Here is a 19715-nt window from a genome sequence, read left to right on the forward strand (position 1 = left end):
GGGGGCTTCTGTGCCACTGGGGGCACCTCTCTCTATAAAGACTGACACCACTAGATTCTCCCGGATATATTGACTCTCATTCAAACACATAAAGGTCATAAAAAATTAAAATGCCCTCTGGCTCATCTGTCACTATTAAAGTGCAAGTTGTTTCTGATCTGAAGCCTTAAGCTGATTGGCACAAGTAGGGCACCAAAAGGGAAAGCCAACCTGTATTATTTATTCACTGTCTGCATTAGGAATCTCTGCATCTGCTGAAATGATTCACATGGGTGCAAATAATACGAGAAGTATCCAGACAAAGAGACAAGCAATGATATGCATGGGCCATGGACAACAAATGCAGGTACAAATGCATGGAGTAGAAGTATAGAGTCCTATGAATGCAACATGCTTATAGGTTATTACATTGGCTCAGTGAGTAGCACTTGTCAAATGCAGCGCTGGGGTCCTGAGTTCAATTCCAGCATTCGCACTATGTACAAGGAGGTATTTGCTCTCCCCATGTCTGTGTGAATGGTTCCTTCCATGCTCCAAATACATACAGGCAGGTTCATTGACAACTGATACAGGACTTAGACTGCAAGCTCCAAGCGTGTGATATGAATAACCTCCGTAAAGCACTGAAATTTGTCAGAAATACCTGGAAATAATTTTAATTGCCTGGGGGTGTTTTTTTTTCAGTTTAAACTGAAATGATATTAGAACATGAAATTGTCCAACCAAACATTGGACATGGATTTGAGGTTCCTGTACTGAGAGCCCAAGGTTCCTTTAGGAGTATATGTAAGATGATGAATACCCTTAGAATTGCTTGAGGATGGTGCTGATATTGACTCATGGAGGGGTGCATGTTCCCTCACTTTGTTTTAGGATTCGTGCACAAGGAATACACATAGCAGCTCAGGATTCCCCAGAATTGAATATATTCAGGGAGGAGACATACAGCTTAGAGTACCTCCCAAACATGGAGAACGGTGTGACAGCATTCTAAAGAACCCACATACAGTAGTTTATTGGTTCCCATAGTTCTATGGGGATGTAACTTTGGAGAACAAACAGTTTTCAGTTCCTCAGCACTGCTTGATCATGTAGCCATGGTGTAGAACCTTCTTCCTTCAGACTTGGTGTAAGAATGGAGAACACATTTGTAGCTTTCTAATTCTCAGGACTGTGGGACAATGTAACTGTGAATACTCAACATTTATGGTTCCTCAGGAATGTTTGAGGATGTAACACAATTTTAGTCCCCCCCTTAGAGTTCCTCAGAACAGAGGAGGACATAAATATAGAAGTTAATCATGATCTGTGGGCTCCAGCACCCCTGAAGTATTGTATGTATATGAAAACCACAACCACGAGGAACAGGGTGAACATTAAAAGTAAGTCATTAAAGTCATGAAAGTCCAACTGCATCTCATCTAATTTATTTCAAGCAGTATTCAGGCGGGACCCAAGCTGCTAACTGTAGTATAACTGAATTTAGAGAGAGACGCTCCTGTGGCCGCTATATCCTCCTCTGTGTCGCGGAAATTGCGGCACGGCTTGATACAGCTGGCAAACGTGCCCAGAAAGGCCTTGCGGAAACGCTTGTTCATGAAGCAGTAGATGAGAGGGTTGACACAAGCTGATGTGTAACTCAGGAGGTGGATGAAAGAGATGGGTGCTCCCGTCAGGGCATTGAAAGCAGATAACTCATCAAAGGCCTTCCAAGTGTTGGCTACAAAAATGGGCATCCAACATATGAAGAACATGGCCACGATGACAATTAGCATTCGAATCACACGTTTCTTAGCCATGAGTTTGGCTTCTGAGTTGTTGATCCGTGCTCGATCCATCTGGGTGCAGGCACTCGGGGTCAATGTGGACATCTCCATGGTCATGCGCCTCTTGGTGACCTGAATGTAACAGCCGTCTCCCTCATCACCGCTCGGAATAGTGGTTGGAGTGGGGACTCCATTTTTGTGAGCTACAAAACAAAGATATTCCATTAAATAAATAAGGGATATTTCAGTACCCATATTCTCCATATTGTCCCATGTTGTCCAGCTGTTGTTAATCAATAACCCCAATGGTGTTCAGCTAAAATGCCAATGTATTGCTCTGGTACAACAGCAGTGGGTCAAAATCTCATTACCCTATAACTTCAACCTGAGGTATTCACTGCTTCATACTCAATATGTTTGTATGAAGCAGTGAACACTTGGACATTGGACATTCTACTTGTAACTCAACTCAGTAACATATTTCAATGCTATTTGTTTGTTCTGAGACCTTTGGCTTCTTTGTTGAGGTCCATCTCAAACTGAATGCCCCTGTACAGCTCACGTGAAATGAGTCCATAGGCCACGATCATCACCACCCCGGGTATGAAGAAGAGGATGGTAAGGAGGAGGATATACCTATAGGGGAGGCAAGAGAAAGATCTCAATGAAGGGATAGGATGAGGTCCCTCTAGGGGAGGCTAGAGAAGGGTCTCTATAAAAGGACGAGAGGAGGACATAGAGGAGACAAGAGGAAGACCTCTATGAAGGGGTGAGAGATGGAATGGAGGGATAAGGATGTACAAACAGGGTGGGAAAATGTCTCAATTGAAAACTGATATAGAAATAAAAAGATTATATTGAGGTCACTGTATGTTCTCTGTAGTGTTGGGTCAGTGTACTTATATACATTATATACTGTAAAACATACATTTGAATATATTGGGGCTGCAGTTTAATACAGACAGTTTATCATACCCTCCCTTTCAGCCTCCGAGTAGATGGGATATAGTAAAGTAAAGGTATGACTAAGTACCTTGGGGTCATGGGGGGCTATAAATAAGGAACTCTGGCAGTTACGAGACTCTGAAAATGGGAGAACGTCAGAAGGAGGTCAAGGTGCCAGTCAGTCTAATGGGCTACTAGATGGCACAGCAATGCTTTCTGTTCTGAGCCTCATGTAACACGGGGTGGGCCAGCTGAATTAATATTAAACTGAATAATAAGAGGCACTTACAGCTGCTTTATTATCAAACTATTCATTATAAAGAGCAGAGAACCCAGTGAGATATAGACCAGCCTTCCCCATAGCAAAGCTGTGCGCCCGATGAACTGTGAACTGCCCAACAATATTGGGGTTACACAGAGGGTGCCGCAACACTGGATGGAGCTTTGTAGGTGCCTCTTTGTGTTTATCCCAGCCATGTAAAGGTAAAGTAAAGGTAAAGTAGCTGCCCTTTCCTTATGTATAACTAGTGCTGCTTATCTCTGGGCAAACACCAGTCCTGATGCCCTTGGCAGTCCAACCTGCCTGCGCCACTGTATTATCTGTGCCACATTCCTTGTCCTACAATTTATCTGAAAAAAGGGGAAAACAGCACCTGACATTTGTTACAAATTAAAAAAAAGTCTTTCAAATTATTTACCCTTTTTTACCCTATTTGCCCTTCAGGCAATGACGGCAACATCGATATTAAAGGGCAGCCATGAGCTCGGGGCAACATGGGGACTATAAAAAAAGGACAGAGCTGTTCTTATTGGCTGAGAACGAGAGGAAGCAGTAGTATTATTAACCCTTACCATGCCTGCTGCACCTGTTTACTGGGCCACACCAGGCGACACTGGTGGCCGACTCTCCGGTCCTTCATGGGAAACGTTACGGTCTTGTTGTAGACCAGATACGGGATCATTATAATGCTGGACAGGACCCAGGTAGCGGCAATCACCCGATAGGCGTGGGATCGAGTCTGCCAGACCCGGGATTTCAGTGGGTTACAGATGGCACTGTAGCGCTCAATGGAAATGGCCACAAGGTTAAATGTGGAGACGCTGACAGAAAGGCCTGAAATGAAGGAGAAATTAGATTGTAAGCTCTGGTGGCCAGGGCCTGAGTCACTATGGTGGTTGATTAGCTGGCCATGCTGCCTTGAAACACTAAGTACCATTCTGCCCTGGGCACTACTACACTCCCATAAGTACCCAGGTTAAATGAATTCTGATGTTTATAGTGTAGTTTTTATGTCTAAATGACACAGTTTACACTGCAAATAATTCACTGTACAATATAAAATGTCATTCCTGAAGCAGCAAGTGTATTTAGTTGTAATATTGGTGTGTAGGTGCATCTCAGCTCATTTTGCCTGGTCATGTGATTTCAGAAAGAGCCAGCACTTTAGGATGGAACTGCTTTCTGGCAGCCTGTTGTTTCTCCTACTCAATGTTACTGAATGTGTCACAGTGGGACCTGGATTTTACTATTGAGTGCTGTTCTTAGATCTACCAGGCAGCTGTTATCTTGTGTTAGGGAGCTGCTATCTGGTTACCTTCCCATTGTTCTGTTGTTTGGCTGCTTTGGGGGGAAAGGGAGGGGGTAATATCACTCCAACTTGCAGTACAGCAGTAAAGAGTGATTGAAGTTTATCAGAGCACAAGTCACATGACTGGGGCAGCTGGGAAACTGACAATATGTCCAGCCCCATGTCAGATTTTAAAGTTAAATATAAAGAAACTTTTTGTTCTTTTGAGAAACGGATTTCAGTGCAGAATTCTGCTGGAGCAGCACTATTAACTGATGTGTTTTCAATTGACAGTATTCCTTTAATGGGATCCTGATGAAACAATCCTATGGCATGAGGGTGCACCCTAAGCTCAGCAGATATATATATTTATACAATCAAAGAGAAGAAATATGGCAGCTCCCATCCATATGTACAAATAGACATAAGGCTAAGGGTGAGTGTCAGGCAGTAGACTTATAAAGACTCATTAAGACTATGTGCTCTAGAATAACAACAGATTTGGAGGCATCCAGGAGACAAATAATGAGTTCCTTCCTTTTATTGAAACACAAGTTGCCATTGCAGGGATGGCTGGAGGTCTCACCCATGAAGTAGGCGGCAGTCCTGCATATGACCTCCCCGAAGATGAAGTTCTCCATAAGGTTGGGGATGAGGGTGAAGGGCATGCAGAGTACGGCCACCATGAGGTCACTGAGGGCCAGAGACAGGAGGAAGGAGTTGGTGATGGTGCGGAGACGTTTGTTCATCACTAACACAATAATGATCAGGGTGTTGCCGAAAACGCTCAGCAGGAAGATGACGCTGTACATCACGATCCGCACCCACAGGTTCAGGTCTGAGGAGAGACAAACATGGGTTTCACATAGATAATAGATAAGCACTCACCCCAAATCTCCCCCTAACTGACCTTCAGACTGGGCCCCCTTAGCTCATAACAAGATTAAAGATATATAGAAACATTGGGGTAACAGTCACCCTGCTATAGTTCCAGGGAAACCCAGGGTACAAATAAACACTCACCCCAAATCTCCCCCTAACTGACCTTCAGACTGGGCCCCCTTAGCTCATAACAAGGTTACAGATATATAGAAACATTGGGGTAACAGTCACCCTGCTATAGTTCCAGGGGTACCCAGGTTACAAATAAGCACTTACCCCAAATCTCCCCCTAACTGACCTTCAGACTGGGCCCCCTTAGCTCATAACAAGGTTACAGATATATAGAAACATTGGGGTGTCACCCTGCTATAGTTCCAGGGGTACCCAGGGTACAAATAATCACTCACCCCAAATCTCCCCCTAACTGACCTTCAGACTGGGCTCCCTTAGCTCATAACAAGGTTACAGATATATAGAAACATTGGGGTGTCACCCTGCTATCGTTCCAGGGGTACCCAGGGCACAAATAAACACTCACCCCAAATCTCCCCCTAACTGACCTTCAGACTGGGCCCCCTTAGCTCATAACAAGGTTACAGATATATAGAAACATTGGGGTAACAGTCACCCTGCTATAGTTCCAGGGGTACCCAGGTTACAAATAAGCACTCACCCCAAATCTCCCCCTAACTGACCTTCAGACTGGGTCCCCTTAGCTCATAACAAGGTTACAGATATATAGAAACATTGGGGTGTCACCCTGCTATAGTTCCAGGGGTACCCAGGGTACAAATAAACACTCACCCCAAATCTCCCCCTGACTGACCTTCAGACTGGGCCCCCTTAGCTCATAACAAGGTTACAGATATATAGTAACATTGGGGTGTCACCCTGCTATCGTTCCAGGGGTACCCAGGGCACAAATAAACACTCACCCCAAATCTCCCCCTAACTGACCTTCAGACTGGGCCCCCTTAGCTCATAACAAGGTTACAGATATATAGAAACATTGGGGTGTCACCCTGCTATAGTTCCAGGGGTACCCAGGGTACAAATAAGCACTCACCCCAAATCTCCCCCTAACTGACCTTCAGACTGGGCCCCTTAGCTCATAACAAGGTTACAGATATATAGAAACATTGGGGTGTCACCCTGCTATAGTTCTAGGGGTACCCAGGGTACAAATAAACACTCACCCCAAATTTCCCCCTAACTGACCTTCAGACTGGTCCCCTTAGCTCATAACAAGGTTACATATATATAGAAACATTGGGGTAACAGTCTTCCTGCTATAGTTCCAGGGGTACCCAGGGCACAAATAATCACTCTCCCCAAATCTCCACCTAACTGACCTTCAGACTGGGGCCCCTTAGCTCATAACAAGGTTACAGATATATAGAAACATTGGGGTGTCACCCTGCTATAGTTCTAGGGGTACCCAGGGTACAAATAAGCACTCACCCCAAATCTCCCCCTAACTGACCTTCAGACTGGGCCCCCTTAGCTCATAACAAGGTTACAGATATATAGAAACATTGGGGTGTCACCCTGCTATAGTTCCAGGGGTACCCAGGGTACAAATAAGCACTCACCCCAAATCTCCCCCTAACTGACCTTCAGACTGGGCCCCTTAGCTCATAACAAGGTTACAGATATATAGAAACATTGGGGTGTCACCCTGCTATAGTTCTAGGGGTACCCAGGGTACAAATAAACACTCACCCCAAATTTCCCCCTAACTGACCTTCAGACTGGTCCCCTTAGCTCATAACAAGGTTACATATATATAGAAACATTGGGGTAACAGTCTTCCTGCTATAGTTCCAGGGGTACCCAGGGCACAAATAATCACTCTCCCCAAATCTCCACCTAACTGACCTTCAGACTGGGGCCCCTTAGCTCATAACAAGGTTACAGATATATAGAAACATTGGGGTGTCACCCTGCTATAGTTCTAGGGGTACCCAGGGTACAAATAAGTAGTCACCCCAAATCTCCCCCTAACTGACCTTCAGACTGGGCCCCCTTAGCTCATAACAAGGTTACAGATATATAGAAACATTGGGGTAACAGTCACCCTGCTATAGTTCCAGGGGTACCCAGGGTACAAATAAGCACTCACCCCAAATCTCCCCCTAACTGACCTTCAGACTGGGGCCCCTTAGCTCATAACAAGGTTACAGATATATAGAAACATTGGGGTGTCACCCTGCTATAGTTCTAGGGGTACCCAGGGTACAAATAAGTAGTCACCCCAAATCTCCCCCTAACTGACCTTCAGACTGGGCCCCCTTAGCTCATAACAAGGTTACAGATATATAGAAACATTGGGGTGTCACCCTGCTATAGTTCCAGGGGTACCCAGGGTACAAATAAACACTCACCCCAAATCTCCCCCTAACTGACCTTCAGACTGGGCCCCTTAGCTCATAACAAGGTTACAGATATATAGAAACATTGGGGTGTCACCCTGCTATAGTTCCAGGGGTACCCAGGGTACAAATAAACACTCACCCCAAATCTCCCCCTAACTGACCTTCAGACTGGGACCCCTTAGCTCATAACAAGGTTACAGATATATAGAAACATTGGGGTGTCACCCTGCTATAGTTCCAGGGGTACCCAGGGTACAAATAAACACTCACCCCAAATCTCCCCCTAACTGACCTTCAGACTGGGCCCCCTTAGCTCATAACAAGGTTACAGATATATAGAAACATTGGGGTGTCACCCTGCTATAGTTCCAGGGGTACCCAGGGCATAATTAGATTAAAACTGGTCCAGATATATAGAATATATAATATTTGCTGGAATGTTCGGCCCATTTGCATGAGGCACAAAATAAAAGTTCAGTACAGGGGAGGCGAGTACAGTACAAGGGGGGGACAATTCTCAGCTCACTTTGCATTTTTGGCAGATGGGGGACACAAACAATATATGGCTCCTCACTGACACATATTATTTATGACAAATCCCAGTGAATAATGGGAAGTAAAGGGCCCCAGTCTGTACCAAACTAAGTCCAAAGTCTCCTTTGCTTTAGGAATTTACCTGGAAGATCCCAAATGAATAAATAAGGTTATTGTGACTGTTCCCTCTGAGCAGAACCTCCAGTGATTGGTTCCAGTCAATGATAAAGTGGCTCTTGCACCCCAATAGCCCTGTAAGAACAGTTAGTCTGTGGGGTCAGTGTGTTGTTGATGGAGCGAGTCAGAATAACTTTAGGGGAGGGGTAACTCATGTTTGGGCTCAGTGGGTTCAAAGGCAGGAGGGACCCAGTACTTTTACGCTGAACGGAAACCCAAACTTGCAGGGGGTCCCCAAGTCACACAATTTTTGACTGGTAAAAGCTCCAACAGATGTGGTTTAACTGTCGTCACAAGGGGGATATTATCACTATATATAAATATATAAGGGGATATGATCACTATATATAAATATATAAGGGGATATGATCACTATATATAAATATATAAGGGGGATATGATCACTATATATAAATATATAAGGGGATAGGATCACTATATATAAATATATAATGGGGCTATGATCACTATATATAAATATATAAGGGGGATATGATCACTATATATAAATATATAAGGGGATATGATCACTATATATAAATATATAAGGGGATATGATCACTATATATAAATATATAAGGGGGATATGATCACTATATATAAATATATAAGGGGATATGATCACTATATATAAATATATAAGGGGATATGATCACTAAATATAAATATATAAGGGGATATGATCACTATATATAAATATATAAGGGGATATGATCACTATATATAAATATATGAGGGGATATGATCACTATATATAAATATATGAGGGGATATGATCACTATATATAAATATATAAGGGGATATGATCACTATATATAAATATATAAGGGGATATGATCACTATATATAAATATATAAGGGGAGATGATCACTATATATAAATATATAAGGGGAGATGATCACTATATATAAATATATAAGGGGATAGGATCACTATATATAAATATATAAGGGGGATATGATCACTATATATAAATATATAAGGGGATATGATCACTATATATAAATATATAAGGGGGATAGGATCACTATATATAAATATATAAGGGATATGATCACTATATATAAATATATAAGGGGATAGGATCACTATATATAAATATATAAGGGGGATATGATCACTATATATAAATATATACGGGGATATGATCACTATATATAAATATATAAGGGGGATATGATCACTATATATAAATATATAAGGGGATATGATCACTATATATAAATATATAAGGGGATATGATCACTATATATAAATATATAAGGGGATATGATCGCTATATATAAATATATAAGGGGGATAGGATCACTATATATAAATATATAAGGGGATATGATCACTATATATAAATATATAAGGGGGATATGATCACTATATATAAATATATAAGGAGATATGATCACTATATATAAATATATAAGAGGATATGATCACTATATATAAATATATAAGGGGATATGATCACTATATATAGTGAATAAAGTACCCCCTCTTGTAAAATATAAGGATATTATAAATTACCGAGGAGTTTCATGACCATATAAAAGTACGAGGCCGAAGGCCGAGTGTTTTTATACAGGTCATGGAACTCCAAGGTAACAATAGCACCGTCCACAATAAATTTCTTTTGCTACATTAAGACCTGTGAGTGCGATCTTCACTACTTCTATTATATATATATATATATATATATATATATATATATACATACTCCAATAGATTAAAACATAACGTTTATTGTCCCATCATAAAAGCATGATACAAAGAGAAATACTTATCTATGTGGAGACATCACGCGACGTTTCGGGGGTCCCCTGCCCCCTTTCTCAAGCGTGTCCCCAATGTGTATCGCATTGAATCAGTGAAAGGACCCGGAAGTCCGTTGCTACCATTGAAATAGCGGAGGCTGCGTGTCCGATCGTTCTGACGCAGCCACGCCAGAGCGTGGGTGCGTCACAAGAGCGAACACACGCCAATCCGTCCATTGAATTCAGCCACGCCATATTTGAAATTGGCAGCAATCCATCTTTGGCAGTCGGGGATACAAAAGCATGGTTACATCCGTTAAAAATATACAAGATAGTCAAATACAGTTCTCCTCACAGTGTACGTATATTCGCCCTTACAATTGGCCAATGAATGTTCCAGTGTATATCACATATTAACTCGACAAGTCAAAGTTATAGGTTATAAACATTAAATAAAAAGATGTAAGTCAAAATCCCTATTTAACCCATTAGGGCTTAGTGATTTTAGTCGGTGAATCCATTGTACCTCTATCCTTTTGAGTAACATGATTCTGTCGCCCCCTCTCCTGGGTTGTGGTACATGTTGTATCACCCTAAACCTCAGATCATCCGCACTATGTCCCTTCTCCAAGCAATGTTTGGAGACAGGGAGAATGGAATTTTTGGTATTCACAGTGGATCTATGTTGGGAAAATCTATCCCTAATTTTCTGAATGGTTTCCCCTATATAGATTAAATTGCAGGGGCAAACCAACATATAAACTACATAATTCGTGTCGCACGAATAATGTCCCCTAATGTCATAGCTTCTGTTCGTAACTGGACTGCAAAATGAGTTACCTGTAAGGACAAACCGGCATTGAGCACAACCTTTGCAACGAAACATGCCCTCTTTGGGGGGCCCAGAAATGTAAATTGTCTAGGAGGAGGTCGCATATCAGCGCGTACCAACCTCCTCCCTATAGTGGAACCTTTTTTGAAAGACATCATAGGTGGTTGTTTGAATTCAGTTACTGTCGGATATGCATCTTTTAACAGATGCCAATGTTTACATAGGATCTGTCTAAATTTTTCACTACGGGAATGATATTGTCCCACAAAGGTAAGTCTCTTGTCTCTATTGTCAACCTTCTGTCTAGTGCTCCCAGCGATCAGCCTAGCCTTAGTACTTGTGGAATCCAGCGCATCAGGTGGATAGCCCCTATGCACCAATTTATTCCTCATTGTCATGAGGTCATGTTCAACCCAAGTAGGATCATTAGTGATTCTGCACACTCTTGTAAATTGACTGATAGGAATCGACTTTTTGACAGCCGGGGGATGAAAACTATCAAATTTTAGCAGCTGATTCCTATCCGTAGGCTTAGAGAACATTCTGGTCAAAAAACCTTCTTGGGAACGAATTACCTGAACATCCAGGAAATTTACAGTATGGAGATTGGCTGTCATGGTAAACTTTATGTCATCATTAGCAATATTAATAGCATCTCGGAAGGCGGACAAGGAGTCCAGGTCACCCCGCCATAAGAGGAACACATCATCGATGTACCGCCACCAGGCCAGACAATGTCTGGCAAACAGCACATCAGTATAGACATGTCCCTCCTCAAACCAACTCATGAATGAGTTGGCATATGACGGGGCGGCACTGGACCCCATGGCCGTCCCCCGCAGCTGCAAATAGTACGTTTCTCGGAATCTAAAATAGTTCCTATGTAAAATAAATTTGAGTATCTCCATAAAAAAAGAAATTTCCTCCTTATTATATAAGCCGCTGTTCTGTAGCAGCAATTCTGCAGCCTGTAGCCCCTGTGGATGTGGAATAGAAGTATACAGGCTAGCGACATCTAATGTCGCAAGCCAAATTGTTCCTTCGATTTTTCCCAATGCGTTCAATTTCCCCAGGAAATCAGAAGTATCCCTCAGGTATGATTTGGTTTTTTGTATTAGGGGGCTCAATATCCTATCCAATACTATCGCTGAATTATTAGTTAGCGAATCAATGCCGGCCACAATCGGCCTACCCGGCGGATTCACCGGGTCTTTGTGTATCTTTGGTAACACGTAAATGAGGGGGATCACAGGAAAATCTACCTGCATATATTTGAATGTGGCCAGAGTAATCACACCCTCCTCTAGTGCACGTTTCAATAACTCATCCATTTCACTCTTGAAACCCACAGTAGGATCACATGGTAAGCAGGTGTACACCTTTTGGTCAGACAACTGTCGTACAATCTCCCCAATGTATTTTTCCGTGTCCATTATCACAATCGCTCCCCCCTTATCGGAGGGTTTGATTGTGATATTGGACATGGATGTCAATTCCCTTAATGCAGCAGATTCAATTTTAGACAAATTATAATTCTCCTTATTAGTTTGTATTTGTAAATTGTTATCTATCTCAAGTTTCACCTTTTGTATGTAGGTCTCGACTGCTGGGTAGGTTGTAGGTGGAACAAACCTACTTTTAGCTCTGAGACCAAATTGCTTAGTATCAAACCCATCAGTATCCGAAATCAGTCCTTGATTATCATTTCCACTTGCAAAATGCACTTTGAGTCGTAAAGTCCTGAAGAACCGATACAAGTCCACCTGCAATTGAAAATCATCTATCTTAGAAGTAGGACAAAAATTCAACCCTTTACTCAAAATTTTTTGTTGTATGGGTGAAAGTTCCACTATTCTCCCTGTCTCCAAACATTGCTTGGAGAAGGGACATAGTGCGGATGATCTGAGGTTTAGGGTGATACAACATGTACCACAACCCAGGAGAGGGGGCGACAGAATCATGTTACTCAAAAGGATAGAGGTACAATGGATTCACCGACTAAAATCACTAAGCCCTAATGGGTTAAATAGGGATTTTGACTTACATCTTTTTATTTAATGTTTATAACCTATAACTTTGACTTGTCGAGTTAATATGTGATATACACTGGAACATTCATTGGCCAATTGTAAGGGCGAATATACGTACACTGTGAGGAGAACTGTATTTGACTATCTTGTATATTTTTAACGGATGTAACCATGCTTTTGTATCCCCGACTGCCAAAGATGGATTGCTGCCAATTTCAAATATGGCGTGGCTGAATTCAATGGACGGATTGGCGTGTGTTCGCTCTTGTGACGCACCCACGCTCTGGCGTGGCTGCGTCAGAACGATCGGACACGCAGCCTCCGCTATTTCAATGGTAGCAACGGACTTCCGGGTCCTTTCACTGATTCAATGCGATACACATTGGGGACACGCTTGAGAAAGGGGGCAGGGGACCCCCGAAACGTCGCGTGATGTCTCCACATAGATAAGTATTTCTCTTTGTATCATGCTTTTATGATGGGACAATAAACGTTATGTTTTAATCTATTGGAGTGCGACTCTGCTGGAACATATGTTTGTGATATATGGATTCACTCACCATTAATGAGGACGCACCTTACATGTTGACATTGTTTCAATAAGGGAGTGCATTACGAGACATTTGGATTTTTTCGTATATATATATATATATATATATATAAATACATTCACATTCCCGTGTCTCTTCTCCTGACCCTCCATTCCCAGATTTCTTTCTTCCCTAAACCTCTTTGTTCTCCCCTCATCCACTTCTTCCCCGACTCTCCCTTTCCCCCCCCAATGTCAGCCGTGATGTGTAAGAACCCCAATATTGACACATCCGTGGGGGGGGCACTCGTATTAAAGCACGGGGTGGGATTGTTACTATGGTCACTTATTCGCTTAGAGAAGAATGGGGGTGCACTGGAGAATAGTGGGGGGTCACAGTGGGCGGGCCATGGAGATCCAATAAATTCCCACTTTTACTAACGTGATTCTTGATCTGTCCCAGCCCCACATCTACATGAGGAGTCACAAGTCCTTCCCTGAGTATAAATTCCTATAAATCTACTCACTGGTTACACAGGGTCCAACTCTTCTCATTCACAACTGCTGCAGCTGCTCCTGGGGGACAATTGCACAACTCCTGAGGCAGAATGGAATGAACCAGTGGGACAGGACAGGGGGATTCAGAGGGATAATTTGGGATAGGGGAATAGGAGAATGAGGAGATGGGACAAAATCGCAAGCAACTGATTTCAGCAGAAATTCACGTTAATCTCATTGGGCAATGAGTCCACTGGGATTGGCCAGAGGGGTTCAATGAGGAGACATCTGTGATGTTCTCAAGGGGATCCCTGGACAATCACGAGTAGGGCCCATGGGGTGTCACATATGAGGTTGGGGTGTTGGTGGGAAACATAATGTACCAAGAGCATCACTAGTGAGATAATATGAGGGTAACCTGTGTGTAACCGTGTAGTACCAGCTACTAATATAATCACACAATGGCAGATACATAGAGTAACAATTTGTATTGTCTGAAACTATACTATACTGGACTCACTACAGCTCAGAGTAACACTGAGTAATGACACATTGAGCTACTCACTGCCGCATGCACTGCTCTTGTCTGTCCATTTCTCTTCTCTGCACTGCTGCCTCTGACTTCTAAAACAATGTAGCAGAAGCCAGTTCATTAAGAGATCAGGAAAACTGCCTTGTGCTACATTGTTTCAAGTGTCAGAAGAGAAAAGGACAGACACAATGACAGTTACACAGAACTATAAACCCAGTGAGAATGAGGAATGAATGGATATTGGGAAGTTGTATCAGGAGTCAGAGGCAGCAGTGCAGAGAAAGGGACAGACACAATGACAGTTACACAGAACTATAAACCCAGTGAGAATGAGGAATGAATGGATATTGGGAAGTTGTATCAGGAGTCAGAGGCAGCAGTGCAGAGAAGAGAAAGGGACAGACACAATGACAGTTACACAGAACTATAAACCCAGTGAGAATGAGGAATGAATGGATATTGGGAAGTTGTATCAGGAGTCAGAGGCAGCAGTGCAGAGAAGAGAAAGGGACAGACACAATGACAGTTACACAGAACTATAAACCCAGTGAGAATGAGGAATGAATGGATATTGGGAAGTTGTATCAGGAGTCAGAGGCAGCAGTGCAGAGAAAGGGACAGACACAATGACAGTTACACAGAACTATAAACCCAGTGAGAATGAGGAATGAATGGATATTGGGAAGTTGTATCAGGAGTCAGAAGCAGCAGTGCAGAGAAGAGAAAGGGACAGACACAATGACAGTTACACAGAACTATAAACCCAGTGAGAATGAGGAATGAATGGATATTGGGAAGTTGTATCAGGAGTCAGAGGCAGCAGTGCAGAGAAAGGGACAGACACAATGACAGTTACACAGAACTATAAACCCAGTGAGAATGAGGAATGAATGGATATTGGGAAGTTGTATCAGGAGTCAGAGGCAGCAGTGCAGAGAAGAGAAAGGGACAGACACAATGACAGTTACACAGAACTATAAACCCAGTGAGAATGAGGAATGAATGGATATTGGGAAGTTGTATCAGGAGTCAGAAGCAGCAGTGCAGAGAAAGGGACAGACACAATGACAGTTACACAGAACTATAAACCCAGTGAGAATGAGGAATGAATGGATATTGGGAAGTTGTATCAGGAGTCAGAAGCAGCAGTGCAGAGAAGAGAAAGGGACAGACACAATGACAGTTACACAGAACTATAAACCCAGTGAGAATGAGGAATGAATGGATATTGGGAAGTTGTATCAGGAGTCAGAGGCAGCAGTGCAGAGAAAGGGACAGACACAATGACAGTTACACAGAACTATAAACCCAGTGAGAATGAGGAATGAATGGATATTGGGAAGTTGTATCAGGAGTCAGAACCAGCAGTGCAGAGAAGAGAAAGGGACAGACACAATGACAGTTACACAGAACTATAAACCCAGTGAGAATGAGGAATGAATGGATATTGGGAGGTTGTATCAGGAGTCAGAAGCAGCAGTGCAGAGAAGAGAAAGGGACAGACACAATGACAATTACACAGAACTATAAACCCAGTGAGAATGAGGAATGAATGGATATTGGGAAGTTGTATCAGGAGTCAGAAGCAGCAGTGCAGAGAAAGGGACAGACACAATGACAGTTACACAGAACTATAAACCCAGTGAGAATGAGGAATGAATGGATATTGGGAAGTTGTATCAGGAGTCAGAGGCAGCAGTGCAGAGAAAGGGACAGACACAATGACAGTTACACAGAACTATAAACCCAGTGAGAATGAGGAATGAATGGATATTGGGAAGTTGTATCAGGAGTCAGAAGCAGCAGTGCAGGGAAGAGAAAGGGACAGACACAATGACAGTTACACAGAACTATAAACCCAGTGAGAATGAGGAATGAATGGATATTGGGAAGTTGTATCAGGAGTCGGAAGCAGCAGTGCAGAGAAAGGGACAGACACAATGACAGTTACACAGAACTATAAACCCAGTGAGAATGAGGAATGAATGGATATTGGGAAGTTGTATCAGGAGTCAGAAGCAGCAGTGCAGAGAAGAGCTTGATGAGTGAATGGATTTTGAGAAGATTTAAAATTTTTTCATTAGGCAAAAAATTCAGTTTTTGGGAAGATTTCCCCTTTAACATAATGTGGAAGACAGACAGACAGACAGACAGGTACAGGGAGAGTCTCTGTTTCTCACCTGAGGGACTGGGCTTCTTGCGATCCAATATGGGGGTGCAGTTGAGGTTCCAGGGGGGCCAGTTGGCAGTTGTGAGGTTGTGGGTGCCATTGGTGCTGGAGAGGTTCCATGCCAGGGTGCCAGAGAGGTTGCTATAGCGACAGATAAGTTCATGGAGGGCACTGATGTTACTGAGGGACCTGAGAGACTCCATCTGTGCCTCTGAGTGCAGCCCCCCAATTCTCACACTGCCATCACCCCACAAACTTCCCTGAGCTCTAGTAATGGCAGGGTGCCCAGATCAGTACTGAGTAACTATCTCTCTCCAGAAAATGCTGCCCCACCCCCACTCTGCTCCATTCCCTCTCCTGCTTCTGCCTCTTGTGCTCTGACTGCCAGAAACTGCTTCCCTGACAGTTGCCTCTGCCTCTCCCATGTGCTCTGAGCAGTCTGACTGCCAGCAAATCCCATATTCCATCACTGCCTGTTACAGTGTCACACCGCCCTCTACTGGCAGCTTCACAGCAATGCACCCGCCATATCCAGTCTCTGCTGCTGACTTGTCCACTTAACTTAATTACTGTTTATGCACCTACAGTAACACAAATAAAGAACTGATTTGTTTGAAAAATGAAAACTAATTATAGGTGGGAACTGGAACTTTAAAGGAACAGTAACGTCAAAAAATAAAAGTGTTTTAAAGTAATGAAAATATAATGCAGTGTTGCCCTGCACTGGTAAAACTGCTGTGTTTGCTTAAGAAACGCTACTATTGTTTATATAAATAAGATGCTGTGTAGCCATGGGGGCAGCCATTCAAAGGAGAAAAGGTTCAGGTTAAACAGCAGATAGCAAATAAGCTCTGTCTGTCCGTTATCTGTTATCCATTAGTCAACCTGTGCCATATAGCTGTTTCTCAATTTCCGCCATTGCTACACAGCAGCTTGTATATATGAACTATAGTAGTTTTTCTGAAGCAAACACATCAGTTTTACCAGTGAAGGGCAACACTGCATTATGTTTTCATAACTTTAAAACACTTTCATTTTTTGGTGTTATTGTTCCTTTAATTGTGTGGTTTTTTGCCCTTTACTGGCAGCTTCACAGTAATGCACCTTGGTCTAAATCATTTCATCAGAGGGTTATCAGTGATATGAAATGGTTACGCTGGGCTTGTGTGATTTACATTGTAATAACGATGTTATGCTTGTTGGTTCACTGTGAGAGAGAAGCCTTATGGGACACTATGGGATACTATGGGACACTATGGGATACTATGGGACACTATGGGACACTATGGGATACTATGGGATACTATGGGACACTATGGGACACTATGGGACACTGTGGGATACTATGGGATACTATGGGACACTATGGGATACTATGGGATACTATGGGACACTATGGGATACTATGGGACACTATGGGATACTATGGGACACTATGGGATACTATGGGACACTATGGGATACTATGGGACACTATGGGATACTATGGGATACTATGGGACACTATGGGACACTATGGGATACTATGGGACACTATGGGATACTATGGGACACTATGGGATACTATGGGATACCATGGGACACTATGGGATACTATGGGACACTATGGGATACTATGGGACACTATGGGACACTATGGGACACTATGGGACACTATGGGATACTATGGGATACTATGGGACACTATGGGATACTATGGGATACTATGGGACACTATGGGATACTATGGGACACTATGGGATACTATGGGACACTATGGGACCACTATGGGATACTATGGGACACTATGGGATACTATGGGACACTATGGGATACTATGGGATACTATGGGACACTATGGGACACTATGGGATACTATGGGACACTATGGGACACTATGGGATACTATGGGACACTATGGGACACTATGGGATACTATGGGACACTATGGGATACTATGGGGAACTATGGGACACTATGGGATAATATGGGACACTATGGGATACTATGGGAAACTATGGGATACTATGGGATACTATGGGATACTATGGGATACTATGGGGAACTATGGGATACTATGGGACACTATGGGACACTATGGGACACTATGGGATACTATGGGATACTATGGGACACTATGGGACACTATGGGACACTATGGGATACTATGGGACACTATGGGACACTATGGGATACTATGGGATACTATGGGACACGATGCGATACTATGGGACACTATGGGACACTATGGGACACTATGGGATACTATGGGACACTATGGGATACTATGGGATACTATGGGATACTATGGGATACTATGGGACACTATGGGATACTATGGGATACTATGGGATACTATGGGACACTATGGGAAACTATACATAGTTACATAGTTACATAGTTACAGTAAATTGGGTTGAAAAAAGACAAAGTCCATCAAGTCCAACCCCTCCAAAGTAAAACCCAGCCCCATACACACAGCCCTCCCTACTGTCACATAAATGATATATACCCATATCTATACTAACTATAGAGTTTAGTATCACAATAGCCTTTGTATTATGTCTGTCCAAGAAATCATCCAAGTCCCTCTTATAGTCATTAACTGAATCATCACCCGGCAGTGCATTCCCCAACCTCACTGTCCTCACTGTGATGAACCCCCTACTCTGTTCCTTTAAATGAAACTTCTTTTCCTCTAGTCTGAAGGGGAGGCCTCTGGTACCTCATTCTCTTTATGGGTAAAAAGGCCCCCTGCTATTTGTCTATAATGTCCTCTAATGTACTTGTAAAGTCTAATCATGTCCCCTCACAAGCGCCTTTTTTCCCCCAGAGAAAACAACCCCAACCTTGTCAGTCTCCCCTCATAATTTAACTCTTCCCTCCCTGAGATGGATCATGTGGGTCTGGTCCAAGGGGAGCTTTGTCCTTATGTAACAGGTGATAGGGGGCAACATGGTCACTACTTGTGTTCTAATGTTTTTTAAATGATGTTATTTTGTCATTAAAAATATGGAAATGAAGATGATGTCCCAGCTTTAGCGATGGAAGAGTTTGTCTCTCCCTAAAATATTCAGGTCGATGTGAAAAGTCTAATAGTGGAATAGGGTTAAAAACTCTACTTGAAAAGCTTTAGATTGACATGGAA

General features: G+C 42.8%; 1 protein-coding gene across 1 annotated transcript; it reads right to left on the reverse strand.

Annotated features, from left to right (window-relative positions):
- Nucleotides 1-200: 200 nt before the first annotated feature.
- Nucleotides 201-16962, reverse strand: cckbr.S (CCKBR cholecystokinin B receptor S homeolog). Its single transcript, XM_018250510.2, has 5 exons — nt 16599-16962; nt 4866-5117; nt 3564-3825; nt 2275-2402; nt 201-1969 (listed from the first exon to the last, which is right to left on the reverse strand). Exons 1-5 carry the CDS (start codon nt 16789-16791, stop codon nt 1443-1445), a joined length of 1362 nt encoding a protein of 453 aa, XP_018105999.1. The 5' UTR covers nt 16792-16962; the 3' UTR covers nt 201-1442.
- Nucleotides 16963-19715: the final 2753 nt, after the last annotated feature.

Source organism: Xenopus laevis, chromosome 2S (assembly GCF_017654675.1).
Source record: "Xenopus laevis strain J_2021 chromosome 2S, Xenopus_laevis_v10.1, whole genome shotgun sequence".
NCBI classification, from domain to species: Eukaryota; Metazoa; Chordata; class Amphibia; order Anura; family Pipidae; genus Xenopus; species Xenopus laevis.